At 62.5% G+C, this 16,443-nt stretch overlaps 2 protein-coding genes across 2 annotated transcripts; both read right to left on the reverse strand.

Annotated features, from left to right (window-relative positions):
* Positions 1-157: 157 nt before the first annotated feature.
* Positions 158-7,062, reverse strand: LOC120747634 (solute carrier family 22 member 6-like). Its single transcript, XM_040053656.2, has 10 exons — positions 6,670-7,062; positions 6,467-6,570; positions 5,832-5,986; positions 5,383-5,551; positions 4,757-4,880; positions 3,941-4,050; positions 2,798-3,012; positions 1,958-2,066; positions 1,253-1,456; positions 158-651 (listed from the first exon to the last, which is right to left on the reverse strand). Exons 1-10 carry the CDS (start codon positions 7,060-7,062, stop codon positions 582-584), a joined length of 1,653 nt encoding a protein of 550 aa, XP_039909590.1. The 3' UTR covers positions 158-581.
* A 3,499-nt stretch (positions 7,063-10,561) lies between these two features.
* On the reverse strand, positions 10,562-16,227 carry LOC120747636 (solute carrier family 22 member 6-B-like). Its single transcript, XM_040053660.2, has 10 exons — positions 15,760-16,227; positions 15,203-15,303; positions 14,746-14,900; positions 13,832-14,000; positions 13,023-13,146; positions 12,301-12,416; positions 11,972-12,186; positions 11,629-11,737; positions 11,331-11,534; positions 10,562-10,859 (listed from the first exon to the last, which is right to left on the reverse strand). Exons 1-10 carry the CDS (start codon positions 16,123-16,125, stop codon positions 10,775-10,777), a joined length of 1,644 nt encoding a protein of 547 aa, XP_039909594.1. The 5' UTR covers positions 16,126-16,227; the 3' UTR covers positions 10,562-10,774.
* Positions 16,228-16,443: the final 216 nt, after the last annotated feature.

The following is a 16,443-nucleotide window of genomic DNA, read 5'->3' on the forward strand; positions in this document are numbered from 1 at the left end:
ATTGGGGGGGCAAAATTTGGGGATTTGGGGGGGAAAATGAGGGATTTTGGAGCAAAAATGGGGATGTGAGAGCGCGGTCAGGGTTTGGGGTAAAACCGCAGGATCTTGGGGCTGATGGGTGCCTGGATTTGGGGTAAAAAACCCCAATTTAGGGGCTGGGGTTGGGCTGCTCTGCGGGCTGAGATTTTTGCCTGTTTTTTGGGGTGGAAAATCCCGGTTTTGGGGTTGGGGTGTGGCTTCTCCAAGGGCTGTGCCGCCCTTTTTTTGGGGTGAATTCCGCCCCGTTCCGGGTTTGCTTTTTCCCGCCCGGAAACGCGAATTCATCCCGCTCCCGGGTTTTATTTTGCAGCCAAATCTCCGGAACTGGGGCAAAGGCCAAGGAGCTCCGGGAATTCCAATTAATCCTCGTTAACGAGCTCCGGGGGGGATCCCCCGATGTCCCAACGCCCTTTGGGGGGGGGATGGGGACGCCCCCAGATCCTTCGGCCCCTCCGGATCCCGAAATTCCCAGTGGATTTTATTGGGGTTCAATAAATAACCCCCGGGGGGTTCCGGGGGGGTCCCGGCCCCAAAATCCCCCCTCAGGCGCCGTCCTTGCTCTTGGTGCTGCTCAGGGGCACGGCGACGTCGTCGTCCTCGAGGTGTCCCGCCCTGGAGGGACCCCAAAACCTCCCAGTGCCTCCCCGGAATTCCCCGGATTTGGATCCTTCCCAATCCCAGAACTTTCAGCCCCTCCCAAAAAGCTTCAGCTTTGTCCCCAGAGGGTTCAGGTCTCCCCAAAGCTCTCTGACCCCAAACCTCCATCCGAAACCTCCATCCCAACCCCAAACCTTCATCCCAACCCCAAACCTCCAACCACACCCTCAAATCTCCATCCCAAACCTTCATCCCAACCCAAAACCTTCATCCCAACCCCAAACCTCCAACCCCAAACCTCCATCCCAACCCCAAACCTTCATCCCAACCCCAAACCTCCAACCCCAAACCTTCGTCCCAACCCCAAAATCTCCAACCAAACCCCAAACCTCCAACCCTTTTCGACCCCAAAACTCCTGGGTTCCTCCAAGAACCAATCCCACCCCAAAATGGGGATATTCCCCCAGGGAAGGGCTGGGGGCTCCCGGGGGGTTTCTGGGGGTTCCTGGGGGGTTTCTGGGGGGTTTCTGGGGGTTCCCAGGCGGTTTCTGGGGGGTTTCCAGGGGTTCCCAGGGGGTTTCTGGGGGTTCCCAGGGGGTTTCCGGGGGTTCCTCACCTCCTCTCGACGTCCTTGACGGTCTCGGGCAGCGGCGCGTTGCGGGTCTCGGGCAGGAAGCAGGTGGCGACGGCCGAGACGATGGGGGCGGCGCCGTAGATGACGAGGGGCAGCACCGGGGTGACGTCGGCCGCCATGCGCACCAGGGGGGCCACCATCCCCCCCACGCGGGCCATGGTGCCCCCCAGGCCCATCCCCGTCTGCCTGCGCCGGGAGAGCCGGGCGTGGGAGCGGTGGAGAGAGGCGGGACGGAGGCAGGGATAAAGGGGTGGGTGGAGGGATGGATGGGTGGAGTGGTCAGTGGTTGGGTTGGTGGAAGGTTGGGTTGGTGAGAGTTGGGTTGGTGACGGTTGGGTTGGTGACGGTTGGGTTGGTGACGGTTGGGTTGATGGAAGGTTTGGTTGATGATGGTTGGGTTGATGATGGTTGGGTTCATGGAGGGTTGGGTTGATGATGGTTGGGTTGGTGACGGTTGGGTTGGTGACGGTTGGGTTGGTGATGGTTGGGTTGGTGACGGTTGGGTTGGTGACAGTTGGGTTGATGGAAGGTTTGGTTGATGATGGTTGGGTTCATGGCAGGTTGGGTTGGTGACGGTTGGGTTCATGGAGGGTTGGGTTCATGGAGGGTTTGGTTGATGACTCGGTTGTGTTGGCACATGGGCGGTGCCCGGCTGGGTGGGGGCGGGGCTGTGGTGACCCCACCCACCTGATGACGGTGGGTAAGAGCTCCCCGGTGAAGATGTAGGCGCAGTTGAAGGAGGCGGCCAAGGCGCCTTTCCCGACCACGGCGAAGGCCATGCGCAGCGCCGGCAGCTCTGGGGCCGGCCGGACGCGTCACCCCCGGCCCCGCGGCTGCTCCGTGTCCACCCAGGGGTCAACCCCACCCCTCCAGGGACCCTGCGTCCCTTTATGGCCCTTCATCCCGCCGGTGGTCCTTCATCCCATCATTCTCCATCTCATTCTCCTCCATCCCATTCTCCATCCCATTCTCCGTCCCACCGTCCTCCATCCCATTCTCCATCCCATTCTCCATCCCATTCTCCATCCCATTCTCCATCCCATTCTCCATCCCATTCTCCATCCCATTCTCTATCCCATCATTCTCCATCCCATTCTCCATCCCATTCTCCATCCCATTCTCCATCCCACCATTCTCCATCCCATCATTCTCCATCGCATTCTCCATCCCATCATTCTCCATCCCATTCTCCTCCATCCCATTCTCCATCCCATTCTCCATCCCATTCTCCATCCCATCATTCTCCATCCCATCATTCTCCATCCCATTCTCCATCCCATTCTCCATCCCATTCTCCATCCCATTCTCCATCCCATTCTCCATCCCATTCTCCATCCCATTCTCCATCCCACCATTCCCCATCCCACCATTCTCCATCCCATTCTCCATCCCATCATTCCCCATCCCATTCTCCTCCATCCCATTCCCCATCCCATCATTCTCCATCCCATTCCCCATCCCACCATTCCCCATCCCACCCTCCTCCATCCCTCTCCCCCGTCCCTCCCTCCCCGCTCCCGCTCCCACCGCTGGGCACGAAGATGTTGGCCAGGATGCAGATCCCGGCCAGCGCCAAGGATCCGCCCTGAGCCGGGCGCCGGCCGAGGCAGGAGATGACCAGCACGGACAGGAGCTTGGCCGGGATGTCCACGGCGCCGAACACCAGCTGGCTCAGGTACACGTTGAAGCCAAAACCCTGCAGGTCCATGGCCAGCCCGTAGTAGGCGAAGCTGGTGGAGAACCTGCGCCAAAATCCGACAAATCTGCGCCAAAATCCGACAGATCCGCACCAAAATCCAACAGATCAGCACCAAAATCCAACAGATCCGTGCCAAAATCCGACAGATCTGCGCCAAAATCTGCCAAATCTGCACCAAAATCCGACAAATCTGCGCCAAAATCCGACAGATCCGCACCAAAATCCGACAAATCTGCGCCAAGATCCAACAAATCCGCACCAAAATCCGACAAATCGGCACCAAAAATCCAACAAATCTGTGCCAAAATCCAACAGATCTGTGCCAAAATCCAACAGATCCGCACCAAAATCTGCCAAATCTGCACCAAAATCCAACAGATCTGTGCCAAAATCTAATAAATCTGCGCCAAGATCCGACAAATCGGCACCAAACCCGCCCAAAACGGGGCCTTGGGACTCCAAAAACCCGGAGGTTGTCCCAAAAGATCGAGGTCTTCCCTGAAACGCGGGCGTTGATCCCAAGAGATGATTTTTTTTTTTGCCCCAGAAAATTGTTCTGGTTTTTTTTTTTTCCAAAAAAAACCACCAGGAGGTTTTACCTCAAAAGCTGTTTTCCACCCCCCAAAAAAGAGGGTTGTTTCCCCCAGAGGTGTTTCTTGTCCAAAAGGTGAAAGGTTTTTCCCAAAAAAGTCGAGGATTCTTTTCCCCAAAGGCGTTTTTTGCCCCAAAGGATTTTTTTTTTCCCAACAAGTGAATGAGTTCCCCCCAAAATCGAGGGTTTGCCCTAAATGGTGGGGGGATTTTTTCCCCTCAAAAAGTTCATTTTTTTTCCCCAAAAAAATCAGGGATTTTGCCCACGATTTGATGGGATGTTTCCCCGAAACGTGGGGAGTTTTCCCCGAATTGTGTTTTTCTCCTGAAATTATGGATTTTTCCCGAAACAAAGGGGTTTTTTTTTTGCTGGGACTCACCAGATGAAGGAGACCCCGCACGACACCGTCCTCATGCCGGGCGTCCGGACGAGCGCGGCCACGGCTCCGCCCGGCAGCGGCGGCTCCCGGTGCACCAGAGCCCGCAGCGCCTGCGGAGATCCCGGAGATCTGCGGGATCCGACCGGGATCCGACCGGGATCCGACCGGGATCCGAACGGGATCTGACCAGGATCTGACTGGGATCTGACCGGGATCCGACTGGGATCCGACCGGGATCCGAACGGGATCTGACTGGGATGTGACTGGGATCTGACCGGGATCCGAACGGGATCCGAACGGGATCTGACCAGGATCCAACCAGGATCTGACTGGGATGTGACTGGGATCTGACCGGGATACGACCGAGATCCGACCGAGATCCGACCGGGATCCGACCGGGATCCTACCGGGATCTGACCGGGATCTGACCGGGGAGGGCTCTGGGAACTCCGGGGTGGGGGATCCGGGGGGGGATTGGGGGGGTCTGGGGGGTATCCAAGGGGTCTGGGGTGGGATCTGGAGGGATTTGAGGGGGATCAGAGAGATCCAGGGGGGATCTGAGCGGGATCCGAGGGGTCTGGGGGGGATCCCGGGGATCTGACCCGGGGGATCCGGGGGGATCGATGCCGAGGAGAGAGGGAATGTGGGGGGGGGATCGATGGGAGAACGGGGGAGGATTTGGGGGGGATCTCCCGAGGTCGGGGCGGGGTGGAAGGGAAGGAACCGGCGGACTGGGGTTCGGGGCTGGATTTAGGGGCAGATCCGGGGGTTTCGGGGGTTCGGGGGGATCGGGGAGGTGCCCGGACCCCTCCCCACCTCCTCGCTGAGTTTGTCCCCCTCCTCCTTCCTGCCGTTGACCCTCGCGACCTTGCGGAGCCCCCGCAGGGCCAGGTCGGCTCTGCCCGAGGTCACCTGCCAGCGCGCCGACTCCACGTACAGCCTGCGGGGACGGGTGACATCGGGGGTCCCGGGACCCCCCGGCCCCGCACCGCCCCCGGGGGACCCCCAGCTGGGGGTCAGGGGGTCCCGAACCCTCCCACTGCCCCCGAGGGACCCCGGACAGAGGGGTCAGGGACAGGTCAGCATTTGAGGGGGGGTCTCTTCCACCCTTTAAAGACCCCAATATCCCTTTTTTCCCCCCCAAAAAAATAGGACAGGGATGGACACTGGGGATGGACACTGGGATGGACACAGGGGATGGACACTGGGATGGACACTGGGATGGACACTGGGGTGGACACTGGGATGGACACTGGGGATGGACACAGGGATGGACACTGGGATGGACACTGGGGATGGACACAGGGATGGACACTGGGATGGACACAGGGATGGACACTGGGGATGGACACTGGGATGGACACTGAGGATGGACACAGGGATGGACACTGGGATGGACACTGGGGATGGACACTGGGATGGACACCGTGGGGGTCCCGCACCAGGAGTAGAAGAAGAAGACGAAGAAGGGCAGGGACACGACGAGCTGGAGCTGGCGCCAGCGCGGGAGCCCGAAGGCCGCGGCCGCCAGCACGAACTGGCCCAGGGTGTAGCAGTAGCCGTTGATGGTGCCCACCACGGCCCGCGCCTCCGTCGGGATCCACTCCATGCCTGCGGCGCCACCGCGGCCTCAGGGGCTGCAGCGGGGGCTGGGGGGCGGGCTGGGGGCTTGGGCTCCCCACCTGTGTCAGTGGGGCGGGGTCGGGACCCTCCCATGGGTCAATGGGTTTGGGGTGGATGTGTGGGTCCCTCCCTGGGTTGGGTCTCTCCCACCGGGGGTCTCTCCTTGGATTTGGGGGTCCCTCCCTGGATTTGGGGGTCCCTCCCTGGGTTTGGGGTCCCTCCCCGTGTTGGGGTCCCTCCCCGGGGGGGTCCCAGGGCGGTGTCTCACAGAGGGACGCGGAGTTGAGCGACACCCCGGCCATGGCCAGCCCGGTCAGGAAGCGGCACAGGCAGTAGATGAGGAGGGAGGGGGCGGCGGCCGTGCCCACCCCCGCTGCCCCCAGCTGCAGGTAACACCAGGTGAGCAGCGCCCGGCGCCCGAACCTGCGGGGACACGGCACCGGGAGCACCGGGGGCACCGGGAGCACTGGGAACACTGGGAGTACTGGGAACACTGGGAACACTGGGAACACTGGGAGCACTGGGAACACTGGGAGTACTGGGAGCACTGGGAGCACCGGGAGCACCGGGAGCACCGGGGGCACTGGGATGGGGGATATGGGGAGCTGGAGGTACTGGGATGGGAGAAAGTTGGACTCTGGGGTGCTGGGATCACTGGGATGGGGCCACGAGCACTGGGAATACTGGGATGAATAATCCGGGCACTGGGAACACTGGGATGAAGAATCTGGGCGCTGGGAACGCTGGGAGCGACGTGGGGACAGAGGGGGACAACCCGTGCAGGGACAGACCCACCCTGGGGACACTGGGGGCCAGAGGGAGCAGAGAACACTCCGTGTCCCCCCTCCCAGTCCCTCCCAGTCCCTCCCAGTCCCTCCCAGTCCCTCCCAGTCCAGCACGCACTTGTCGGAGAGCACCCCGATGAGGCCGGAGCCCAGCAGGATCCCGGCCATGTAGATGGACTGGGCCACCTGCCTCATCCTCTTGGAGTCACACACCAGGTCCCACTGCCAGCGGGAGGGGACACGGCGTCACCGCGGGGGTCACCTGGGCGGGGACACCGGGACCCCCCCCCACCCCACCCCGGGGTGCCGCCCGCGCCTCGCCTCGGTGACGATGGTGTCGCTGAAGATGCCGTCCAGGTAGGTCCAGCCGTCGCGGCACGGCTCGGTGGCCGCCTCGGCGTCCGTGCCGTTGGCCGCGGCGCCGGCCGAGCCGTTGGCGTCCAGGAGGTGCCACTGGGGCTCCACGAAGCGGCGGCAGCTCTGGGGCCGGCGGCGGTGGGCGTCCCAGGGGATGGACACGGCCAGGGGGACGTCGGCCGCGGTGGCGTTGGCCGCCGGCCGGGGCCGGCAGTGGTGCTCGGGGACGCCGGCCGTGAAGTTCTGCAGCAGGTTGTGGCTGGCCAGCATGAGCAGCGGGACGGCCAGCGCCGCCACGTAGGTCACCTGGAAGCGGCCCATGCCGCCCAGGCGGGCCAGCAGCTCCACGAAGGACATGGCCGGAGCTGGCCGGAGCTGGACGGGGCCCAGGTCAGCTGAGGGACGGAGAGAGGGGTCAAGGGATGGACAAACGGGGGTTGGATGGACGGGGGATGGACAGATCCAGGGATGGATCCAGGGATGGATCCAGGGATGGACCAAAGGAGGGGTCAGGAGAGGCCGAGGATGGTTGGGTGGTCAGTGGATGGACAGATCCAGGGATGGATCCAGGGATGGACAGATCCAGGGATGGATCCAGGGATGGATCCAGGGTTGGACCAAAGGAGGGGTCAGGAGAGGTCGAGGATGGTTGGGTGGTCAGAGGAGATTCGGCCGAGGGGTGGAGGGAGGAGGACAAGGGTTGGATCCAGGGATGGAGGAAGGACGTGGAGTGGCCGGGGATGAGTGGAGGACTGTGGATGGTCACCAGCTCGGCCACGGGACCGGCTGAGAGCAGCACCTAGGACCTATTGATCACCTATTGATTGCTCAATCAATCAATCAATCAATTTATTGGTGCATCAGCTGTGTTGATGGATTGATCCATCCCTTGATCAATGGATTTATCTATCAGTCTGATTGATCCATCTGCTGGCCAGTCTATCAGTCTATTGATCTCTGTTGATCTATTGATAGTTCAATCAATCTCAGTCTCTCATCTATCAATATATTGATCTATTATCTATTCATCAATCCAAATATCACCCTGTCTCTCTCACTCTATCAATCAATCAATCACTGATTGCTCTCAGCTCCCCCATACCCTCCCTAACTAATCTATTGATCAATCAATCAATCAATCAATCAATCCTCTCTCCCCCCGTCCCACCAATCCCTCAGATCCCTCACGATCAATTTATCCCCACCTGCTCTCTTCCTCCTCCTCCTCCTCCTCCCTCGGCTGCTCCCAGGCTCCGGCTCAGACTCTCGGGACTGTCCGGGCTCTCCGGCCGTCCCCCTGTCCCTCTGTCCGTCCCTCCGTCCCTCCCCCGGCCGTCCCTCCGTCCCTCTGTCCCTCTGTCCCTCAGTCCCTCTGTCCCTCTGTCCCTCTGTCCCTCTGTCCCTCAGTCCCTCTGTCCCTCTGTCCCTCTGTCCCTCTGTCCCTCCGTCCCTCTGTCCCTCTGTCCCTCAGTCCCTCTGTCCCTCTGTCCCTCTGTCCCCTCTGTCCCTCTGTCCCTCTGTCCCTCCGTCCCTCTGTCCCTCTGTCCCTCAGTCCCTCTGTCCCTCTGTCCCTCTGTCCCTCCGTCCCTCTGTCCCTCTGTCCCTCAGTCCCTCTGTCCCTCTGTCCCTCTGTCTCTCTGTCCCTCAGTCCCTCTGTCTCTCTGTCCCTCAGTCCCTCTGTCCCTCTGTCCCTCTGTCCCTCTGTCCCTCAGTCCCTCTGTCCCTCTGTCCCTCTGTCCCTGTGTCCCTCTGTCCCTCTGTCCCTCTGTCCCTGTGTCCCTCTGTCCCTCTGTCCCTCTGTCCCTCTGTCCCTCTGTCCCTCTGTCCCTCCGTCCCTCTGTCCCTCTGTCCCTCTGTCCCTCCGTCCCTCTGTCCCTCTGTCCCTCTGTCCCTCTGTCCCTCTGTCCCTCAGTCCCTCTGTCCCTCTGTCCCTCTGTCCCTCCGTCCCTCTGTCTCTCTGTCCCGGCCGCTCCTTGGCCCTCGGTCAATCGATCAATCCACGGATCAATGGATTTCCCCGCTGCCCGCGCCCGTCTCTGCCCGTTTATTGATCCTCAGCCCGTCCACAGATCGATCATCTGCTGATAATCAGCCTATTGATCGATCTATTGGTGCCCCTGCCCATCAATCCAGTGAGTCCTTCCTCCATTGATAAATCATTGATCACCAGAGTCCCCTTATCGATAACGGGTCGATCGTCCTCAGTCCGTGATCTCTTTATGCATGAGTTTGCTGATCCGTATGATTCTGTTATTGATCTATTGACCTAGTGATTGATTTGTTAATCTATTGACAGCTTGATCAATCAGTCTATTGATCTAGAGGGATCTCCAGTGATCCATCTGTTAGTCTCTGTATCTCTAGTACCAATAAATTGATCACCAATCTACTAATTGACCCTCCAGTAGATGTCTATTTTTCCTGTTGATGAATCTACTGAACCATGATCGACCAATCAGATTAATTATCTCCTCCTCCACCAATCGTTCTAACGACCCAGTTATTGATTTACAATCTGCTGATCAATGCATCAATCTTAACCTCTCTATCGATCAGCCCGTGGCCTGTAATCTTCCTGTGGATTGATAATATTCCTATTGATCCGATATTATTGACCTTTAATTGCTCTCTTGATCGATTCATTTAATCCCTCCGCCTGTTGATTTATTTATTTTGATCTCCCCACCGATCACCCCCTCCGTCGATCGATCTGATTTGATCTCCCTCCCGACCTCTCCGAGCTCTCCGGCCCATGGATCTCTCACCTGTCCGTGGCTCCCGGTTCCTCCCGGCCTCTCCCGGCCTCTCCCGGCCCCGGATCCCGCTGCCCGCAGCCCTGGGCCGGCCGCTACCACCCCGGTGCCCCGCGGCCGCCCATGGCCCCGCTCCTATTTAAGGCCACCGCGGTCCCGGTTAACGTTTGACTCCGGATCCCGCCACGGGTCGGTGGAGACGCTCCCGGGGCGGAAACGCCGGTGCCCACCGGGCCGGACCCAGCCGGGGGGGACTCGGTCCCTCCATCCCACCCGATCCATCCTCTTCCTCGCCCTGGGAGCCCCCGGCCCCCGGCAGATGGGGACCCCCGGCGCCCTCCCAGCCCGTCCAGGGTGGATCATTGATGAGGCAAAGTCCCGGGGGCCCTGGAGCGCGTCCCCGGGAGCTCCTTGGACCCCGGGCAGGAGGGCGGCGGGGGCAGCGGAGCGCGAGGGGTGACGGGGAGAGGCCGGGTCAGGGGACGGGAGGGAACGGCGTGGGCCGAGCGTCCGGGCACGTGGATGGATCCCTGGGACTCGTGGGACAACCCGGGTCCCTCAGGATGTCGGGATCCTTGGGACGCCTGGGTGGTCTGGATCCCCGGGATCCCGGATCCCTGGGTATTCAGGCACCGGAGTCCTTGGGATCCCCGGGGTCTTTGGGGTCCTCGGGGTCCCTGAACTCTTGGGATGTCTGGGCACCGCGGTGCCCGGGATCCCTGGGATCCCTGGACACCTGAACCCTCGGGATGTCCGGGGAGGGGGTGTGCGAGTCCTGGGGATCCCTGGGCACCCGGACGTGGGGATTCCTGGGATCCAGGGGATCCCCAATCCTCGGGATCCCGGATCCTGCCCGCACTCTCTGCTGAGATGGCCCATCCCCGCAGCTCCGGCCGGGCGGGAGGGGCCGGGAGGGGCCCCGCGGTGCCGAGGCCTCCGTGTCCCGCTGGCTCCCGTGTTTTCCTTCGGGGCGGGACGGGTCCGGCTGCGCAGGACCCCCCGCGGCCGTGGGAAAACAACCCCCGCCCCCACCGCCCGCGTTTCACACGAGTTTTGATTTTATTATTGTTGGGTTTTTTGTTTGTTTTTTTTTTTATTCCAGCGCGGCCGAACCGTCCCCGACACGGAGATTTCGGGGGGCCCCAGCGTCCCCCCCCCAGCTCGGCAGGGAGGGGGCGGCCGGGTCCGAGCGGTCGCTGTTGTCCCTTTGTTCTTCGGGGGGGGTTGGAAGCCCCTGCACCCCCCAAATCCCGCGGATTCATCCGGCGGGAGCAGCGAGGGCCGCGGGGTGTGGGGGTCTCCTGGTGGGGGTGGCACTAATGGGGCCCTGTGGAGTTGCTGGGCTGGGTGGGCTGGAGCGGGACCTGGAGGTGTCGGGCTGTGTCCTTCTGGGATCGCGCCCTGGTGGGGAGGGAGGGGTGGGGAGGGGTTGGAGGGAATGGGGTGGGGGGTTCGTGGTCCATCTGTCCATGCGTCCATGCGTCCATCCATCCATCCAATCCCTCCAATCCATCCATCCCATCCCTCCAATCCATCCATCCCATCCATCCAATCCATCCATCCATCCATCCATCAATCCAATCCATCCATTCCATCCATCCATCCATCCCATCCATCCATCCATCCATCCATCCAATCCATCCATCAATCCAATCCCTCCAATCCATCCCATCCATCCATCCATCCATCCAATCCATCCCATCCCATCCCATCCCATCCCATCCCATCCCATCCCATCCCATCCCATCCAGCTCCCACCCATCCACCCCCACATGAATCCAACCCTCCTCTAGCTCCGTCCCTCCCCGTGTCCGTCCTCACCCTCCGTCCCTTCCCACCATCCGTCCATCCCCCACCCCTCTCCAGCCCCACCTTCCCTCCACCTCCTCCACGGTCTCGGGCAGCGCCAGGTTCCGTGTCTCGGGCAGGAAGGCGGCCACCAGCCCCGACACCACGGGCGCGGCGCCGTAGATGACGAAGGGCAGCGCCGGGAAGAGCTCGCCCACCATCTTCACCAGGGGGGCCATGATGCTGCCCAGCCGCGACATGGTGTTGGCCAGGCCCATGCCCGTCTGCCTGTGGGACACCCAGAGGTCCTGAGGGCACCTGGGGACACCCAGGGGGACACCTGGGGACACCTGGGGACACCCCGGCCACGCCCCTTCCTTACCGGATCACCGTGGGGTAGAGCTCGCCCGTGTAGAGGAAGACGCAGTTGAAGGACGCGGCCAAACAACCTTTCCCAAAGACGGCCAGCGCTGTCCGGAGTGTCCGAAGGTCTGTGGTGGGGACAAGGGGACACCTGGGAGTCACCTCAGTGTCCCACCTTGGGCCGAGTTCGAGTGGCAAGAGAGGACCCCGAACACCAGGATTTGGGGAAAATCCCCCATAAAAAAAACAAAGCGAAAATGACCCAGCTTGGGGGGTCCCATCCAAGGGTTGAGCCGGTCTGTGCCCTCCCAGGGAGGGTGGAGATGAGGGGACACCGCGGCCGCCACCACCGCCGGCCTCACCTCGCGGCACCAAGACGTTGGCCAGGATGGCCAAGCCGGCCAGGATGAGCGCGGCGGCCTGGGTGAAGCGACGCCCCACGTAGGTGATGGTGAGGATGGACACCAGCTTGGCCGGGAAGTCCACGGCGCCGAAGATCAGCTGCACCACGTAGATGTTGAACTCAAAGTTCTGCAGGTCCATGGCCAGCCCGTAGTAGGCGAAGCTGGTGGAGAACCTGGGGGCAGCGAAGACGTCACCTCGCGGGGAGGCGTGGGGTGGCACGGGGGGCCCGGGGGTGCCGAGGGGGGACGGACAAACACCCGCTGGCGTCCTCCACCGCCGGCCGTACCACACGAAGCAGAGGCAGAGGGAGATGCGGCGCACCACCGGCGTCCGGACCAGGTCGACCACGGTGTGGCGGGTCCTCGACGACGTCATCTCCTTCTCCATGTGGGACCTGAGGGTCTGGGGGAACGGGGGGGCTCTGGCACGGGCGTGGGGGACCCTCAGGTACCTGGGCAGGTGCGGGCAGGACAGGTGGAGGAGCGGCAGGGGGCTGTGGGTGGGTGGTGGGATGGGATGGGGTGGGATGGGATGGGATGGGATGGGATGGGATGGGATGGGATGGGATGGGATGGGATGGGATGGGATGGGGTGGGGTGGGGTGGGATGGGATGGGATGGGATGGGATGGGATGGGATGGGATGGGATGGGATGGGATGGGATGGGATGGGATGGGATGGGATGGGATGGGATGGGATGGGATGGGGTGGGGTGGGGTGGGATGGGATGGGATGGGATGGGATGGGATGGGATGGGATGGGATGGGGTGGGATGGGATGGGATGGGGTGGGATGGGATGGGATGGGATGGGATGGGATGGGATGGGCGGAGGTGGAGGAAGTGGAGATTACGGACGTCATCGGGATGATGGATGGATGGATGGATGGATGGACGGACAGGATGCACGGGGGACGATGGACAGGAATGGGCGTGGGGTGGGTTTTTAAGGGACCCCAATAAAACCCCCCAGGGACGCCGCGGGGGCCGCGGACGCTCGGAGCCGTGTACTTCAATGTCGAGCTTGTCCCCTTCCTCCTTCTTGCCGTTGATCCTGGCCACCTTCCGCAGCTCCCGCAGCGCCCGGTGGGACCTCCCCACCATGACGAGCCACCGCGCCGACTCCGTCAGCCACCTGCGCCGGAGGGGACGGGGCGGGAGCCCAGACACTGTCACCGTCACTGTCACTGTCACTGTCACTGTGTCACTGTCACTGTGTCACTGTGTCACTGTGTCACTGTGTCACTGTGTCACTGTCACTGTCACTGTCACTGTGTCACTGTGTCACTGTGTCACTGTGTCACTGTCACTGTGTCACTGTCGCTGTCGCTGTCACTGTCACTGTCACTGTCACTGTCCCACCTCCATCCCACCAGCAACGTCCCTACATCCCCCTGGTCATTGCTCCGTGTCCTCCCTGCCCACCCAGCCGTTCCTGGATGTTCTCTTTGTCCAGCTCTGCTCCCACCTTTCCCTCCATCCATGATCCCCATCCCTCCATCCATGATCCCTCCATCCATGATCCCCATCCCTCCATCCATGATCCCCATCCCTCCATCCATGATCCCTCCATCCATGATCCCCATCCCTCCATCCATGATCCCTCCATCCATGATCCCCATCCCTCCATCCATGATCCCTCCATCCATGATCCCCATCCCTCCATCCATGATCCCTCCATCCATGATCCCTCCATCCCTCCATCCATGATCCCTCCATCCATGATCCCTCCATCCATGATCCCCATCCCTCCATCCATGATCCCTCCATCCATGACCCCCCCCATCCCTCCCCCGTCCCTCCCCGCTCCTCCTCCTCACCAGGAGTAGAGGAAGAAGCCGAAGAAGGGCAGGGACACGGCCAGCTGCAGCCGGCGCCAGTCGGGGAGGGCGAAGGCGACGCCGGCCAGCAGGAACTGCCCGGCCGTGTAGCAGTAGCCCATCAAGGTGCTCACCAGCGCCCGCATGTGCGTGGGCATCCACTCCAGCGCTGCGGGACACGGCGGGTGGGCACCGGCTGGGACCCACCGCCGGTGCCCCGGGGCACGGGGAGACCACTGGGGTGGTGCCCAAGGGATGGGGAGACCACCGGGGGGGCACGGGGCAGGCGTGGAGACCACCGGGGTGGTGCCCAAGGGACGGGGAGACCACCGGGGTGGTGCCCAAGGGATGGGGAGACCACCGGGGTGGTGCCCAAGGACATGGAGAGCACCGGGGTGGTGCCCAGGGGTCATGGAGACCACTGGGATGGTTCCCAGGGGACATGGAGACCACTGGGATGGGGCCAAAAGGAACATGGAGAGCACTGGGATGGTGCCCAAGGATATGGAGAGCACCGGGTTGGTGCCCAAGGATATGGAGAGCACCGGGATGGTGTTTGGAGGACATGGAGAGCACCAGGATGGTGCCCAGGGGTCATGGAGACCACTGGGATGGTGCCCAGCAGAACACAGAGACCACCAGGGTGGTGCCCCCAGATATCCCAGGGGAACACGGAGCCCAGGGTGGGTACTGGGGGCACACGGAGACCACCGGGATGGTTCCCACGGGAACACGGAGACCACCGGGATGGTGCCCAGGGGACATGGAGACCACCGGGGTGGTTCCCACAGGAACACGGAGACCACCGGGATGGTTCCCACAGGAACACGGAGACCACTGGGATGGTTCCCCCAGGTTCGGGGGGGACACGGCGCCCACCCAGGACAGGCCCCCGGGCGCGGGGGGTCACGTACAGAGGGAGACGCTGTTGAGGACGATGCCCGAGAAGGCCATGCCCGTCAGGAAGCGGAACAGGCAGTAGACGCTGAAGCTGGGCGCGAAGGACGAGCAGGTGCCCATGGCGGCCATCTGCAGGTAGCACCAGGTGAGCACCGAGCGGCGGCCGAACCTGGGCGGGGAGGAGGAGGAGCAGCGGGTGAGGAGGAAGGAAGGGGAGAGGAGGAGGAGGGAGAGGAGGAGGAAAAGGGAGAGGAAGAGAAGGGGAGAGAAACCAGAGAGGAGGAGGAGGAGGAGACAAGAGGGATGAAGAAGGGGACGGGGGAAGGAAGAGGGGGCGAAGAGGAGGAAAAAAGGGTGAGGAAGGGGGTGAGGAGGGTGAAGAGGGGTGAGGAAAAGGAGGAGGAGGAGGAGGGAACGAAGAGGAGGCCCAGAGGGTGTGACACCCCCGCCTGGCTGCAGGACCCCCCTCACCTGTCCGAGAGCCCCCCGAAGACGCCGCCCACCAGGACTCCGGCCATGTAGAGCGACTGCGCCAGCTGCTTGAGCCCCCGGGAGCTGCACACCAGGTCCCACTGCCGAGGGACGGGGGCGCGGGCTGGGACAGAGGTCGGGGTCCCCTCTGTCCTCCCGAGCCCCGGGACCGCCCGCGGTGGCCGGCGAGGTCCAGAACGGCCGATGGAAAGGTGACGCTGGACGCTCGGCCGCCCTTCCCGGCATCGCCACGGGTGGAAGGTCCATCCAAGGGTCCTGTGACCCCTCCGTGACCCCTCTGTGACCCCTCTGTGACCCCTCCGTGACCCCTCCGTGACCCCCCCGTTGATGGCCACCAGCTCCTCATCCCTCCCTTCCCCTCCTGGCGATTCCTGGTGTTGAGCATCTCCACCGGACATGGAGCGGGGAAGACGCTCCGCTTGGGAGAGGTCAACGTCGCGTCGGCAGCAGACCCCTGCCCGGTGCCTCCAGGTGGGACCCACCCACGGGACGGGCTGAAAGACCCCCCCCAAAACCCCCTCCAGCACCGCGCCCACCTCGGTGATGATGGTGCTGGCGAAGACGCTGCGGTCGTAGGTCCAGCCGTCGCCGCACGGCTCCGTCTCCGGCCGGGAGCCGTTGGGCTCCGACCCGTTGGCCTCCAGCAGCCACCACTGGGGCGCCACGAAGCGCCGGCACCGCTCCCCGCGGGGGACCCAGACCCTCAGCGCGGCCTCGGCGTCCAGGCCCGTGGCGTTGGCCCCCGGGCGCGGGCGGCACCAGTGGTCGCTGGTGGCGGCGGTGAAGTTCTGCAGGAGGTTGTGGCTGGCCATCATCAGCACGGGCAGCGACAGGAGCAGCACCGACAGCACCTGGAAGCGCCCCATGCCGCCCACGTGCTCCAGGAGGCTGGCGAAAGCCATCCCGCCACCGCCGGGGCGCGGGAACGCCCCGCAGCCATGCAGAGCCCCGGATTTCCTGGGGTTTCACCCCCAAAAAAAAACCTCCTCCCCGTCCCGGGCGGTGTCGTCGGTCCCGCGGCGGCGCCCGGGGGGTGGTCTCCTATATAACCCGACCCAGGGGTGGTTTGGGTTAATGTTTGACGTCTCCGGGGGGTTTTTTTGGTGGTTTTCCAGGAGAAGGCAAAAGTGCAAAGTTGTTTGGGGGTAAAAAAAAAAAAAGCAAAAAAAAAAAAAAGGCGGTTTTGGGGCAGAAGTCCCGCAAAATGGGGCAAAACTGGG

This window comes from Hirundo rustica (genome assembly GCF_015227805.2).
Source record: "Hirundo rustica isolate bHirRus1 chromosome 38 unlocalized genomic scaffold, bHirRus1.pri.v3 SUPER_38_unloc_1, whole genome shotgun sequence".
NCBI lineage: Eukaryota > Metazoa > Chordata > Aves > Passeriformes > Hirundinidae > Hirundo > Hirundo rustica.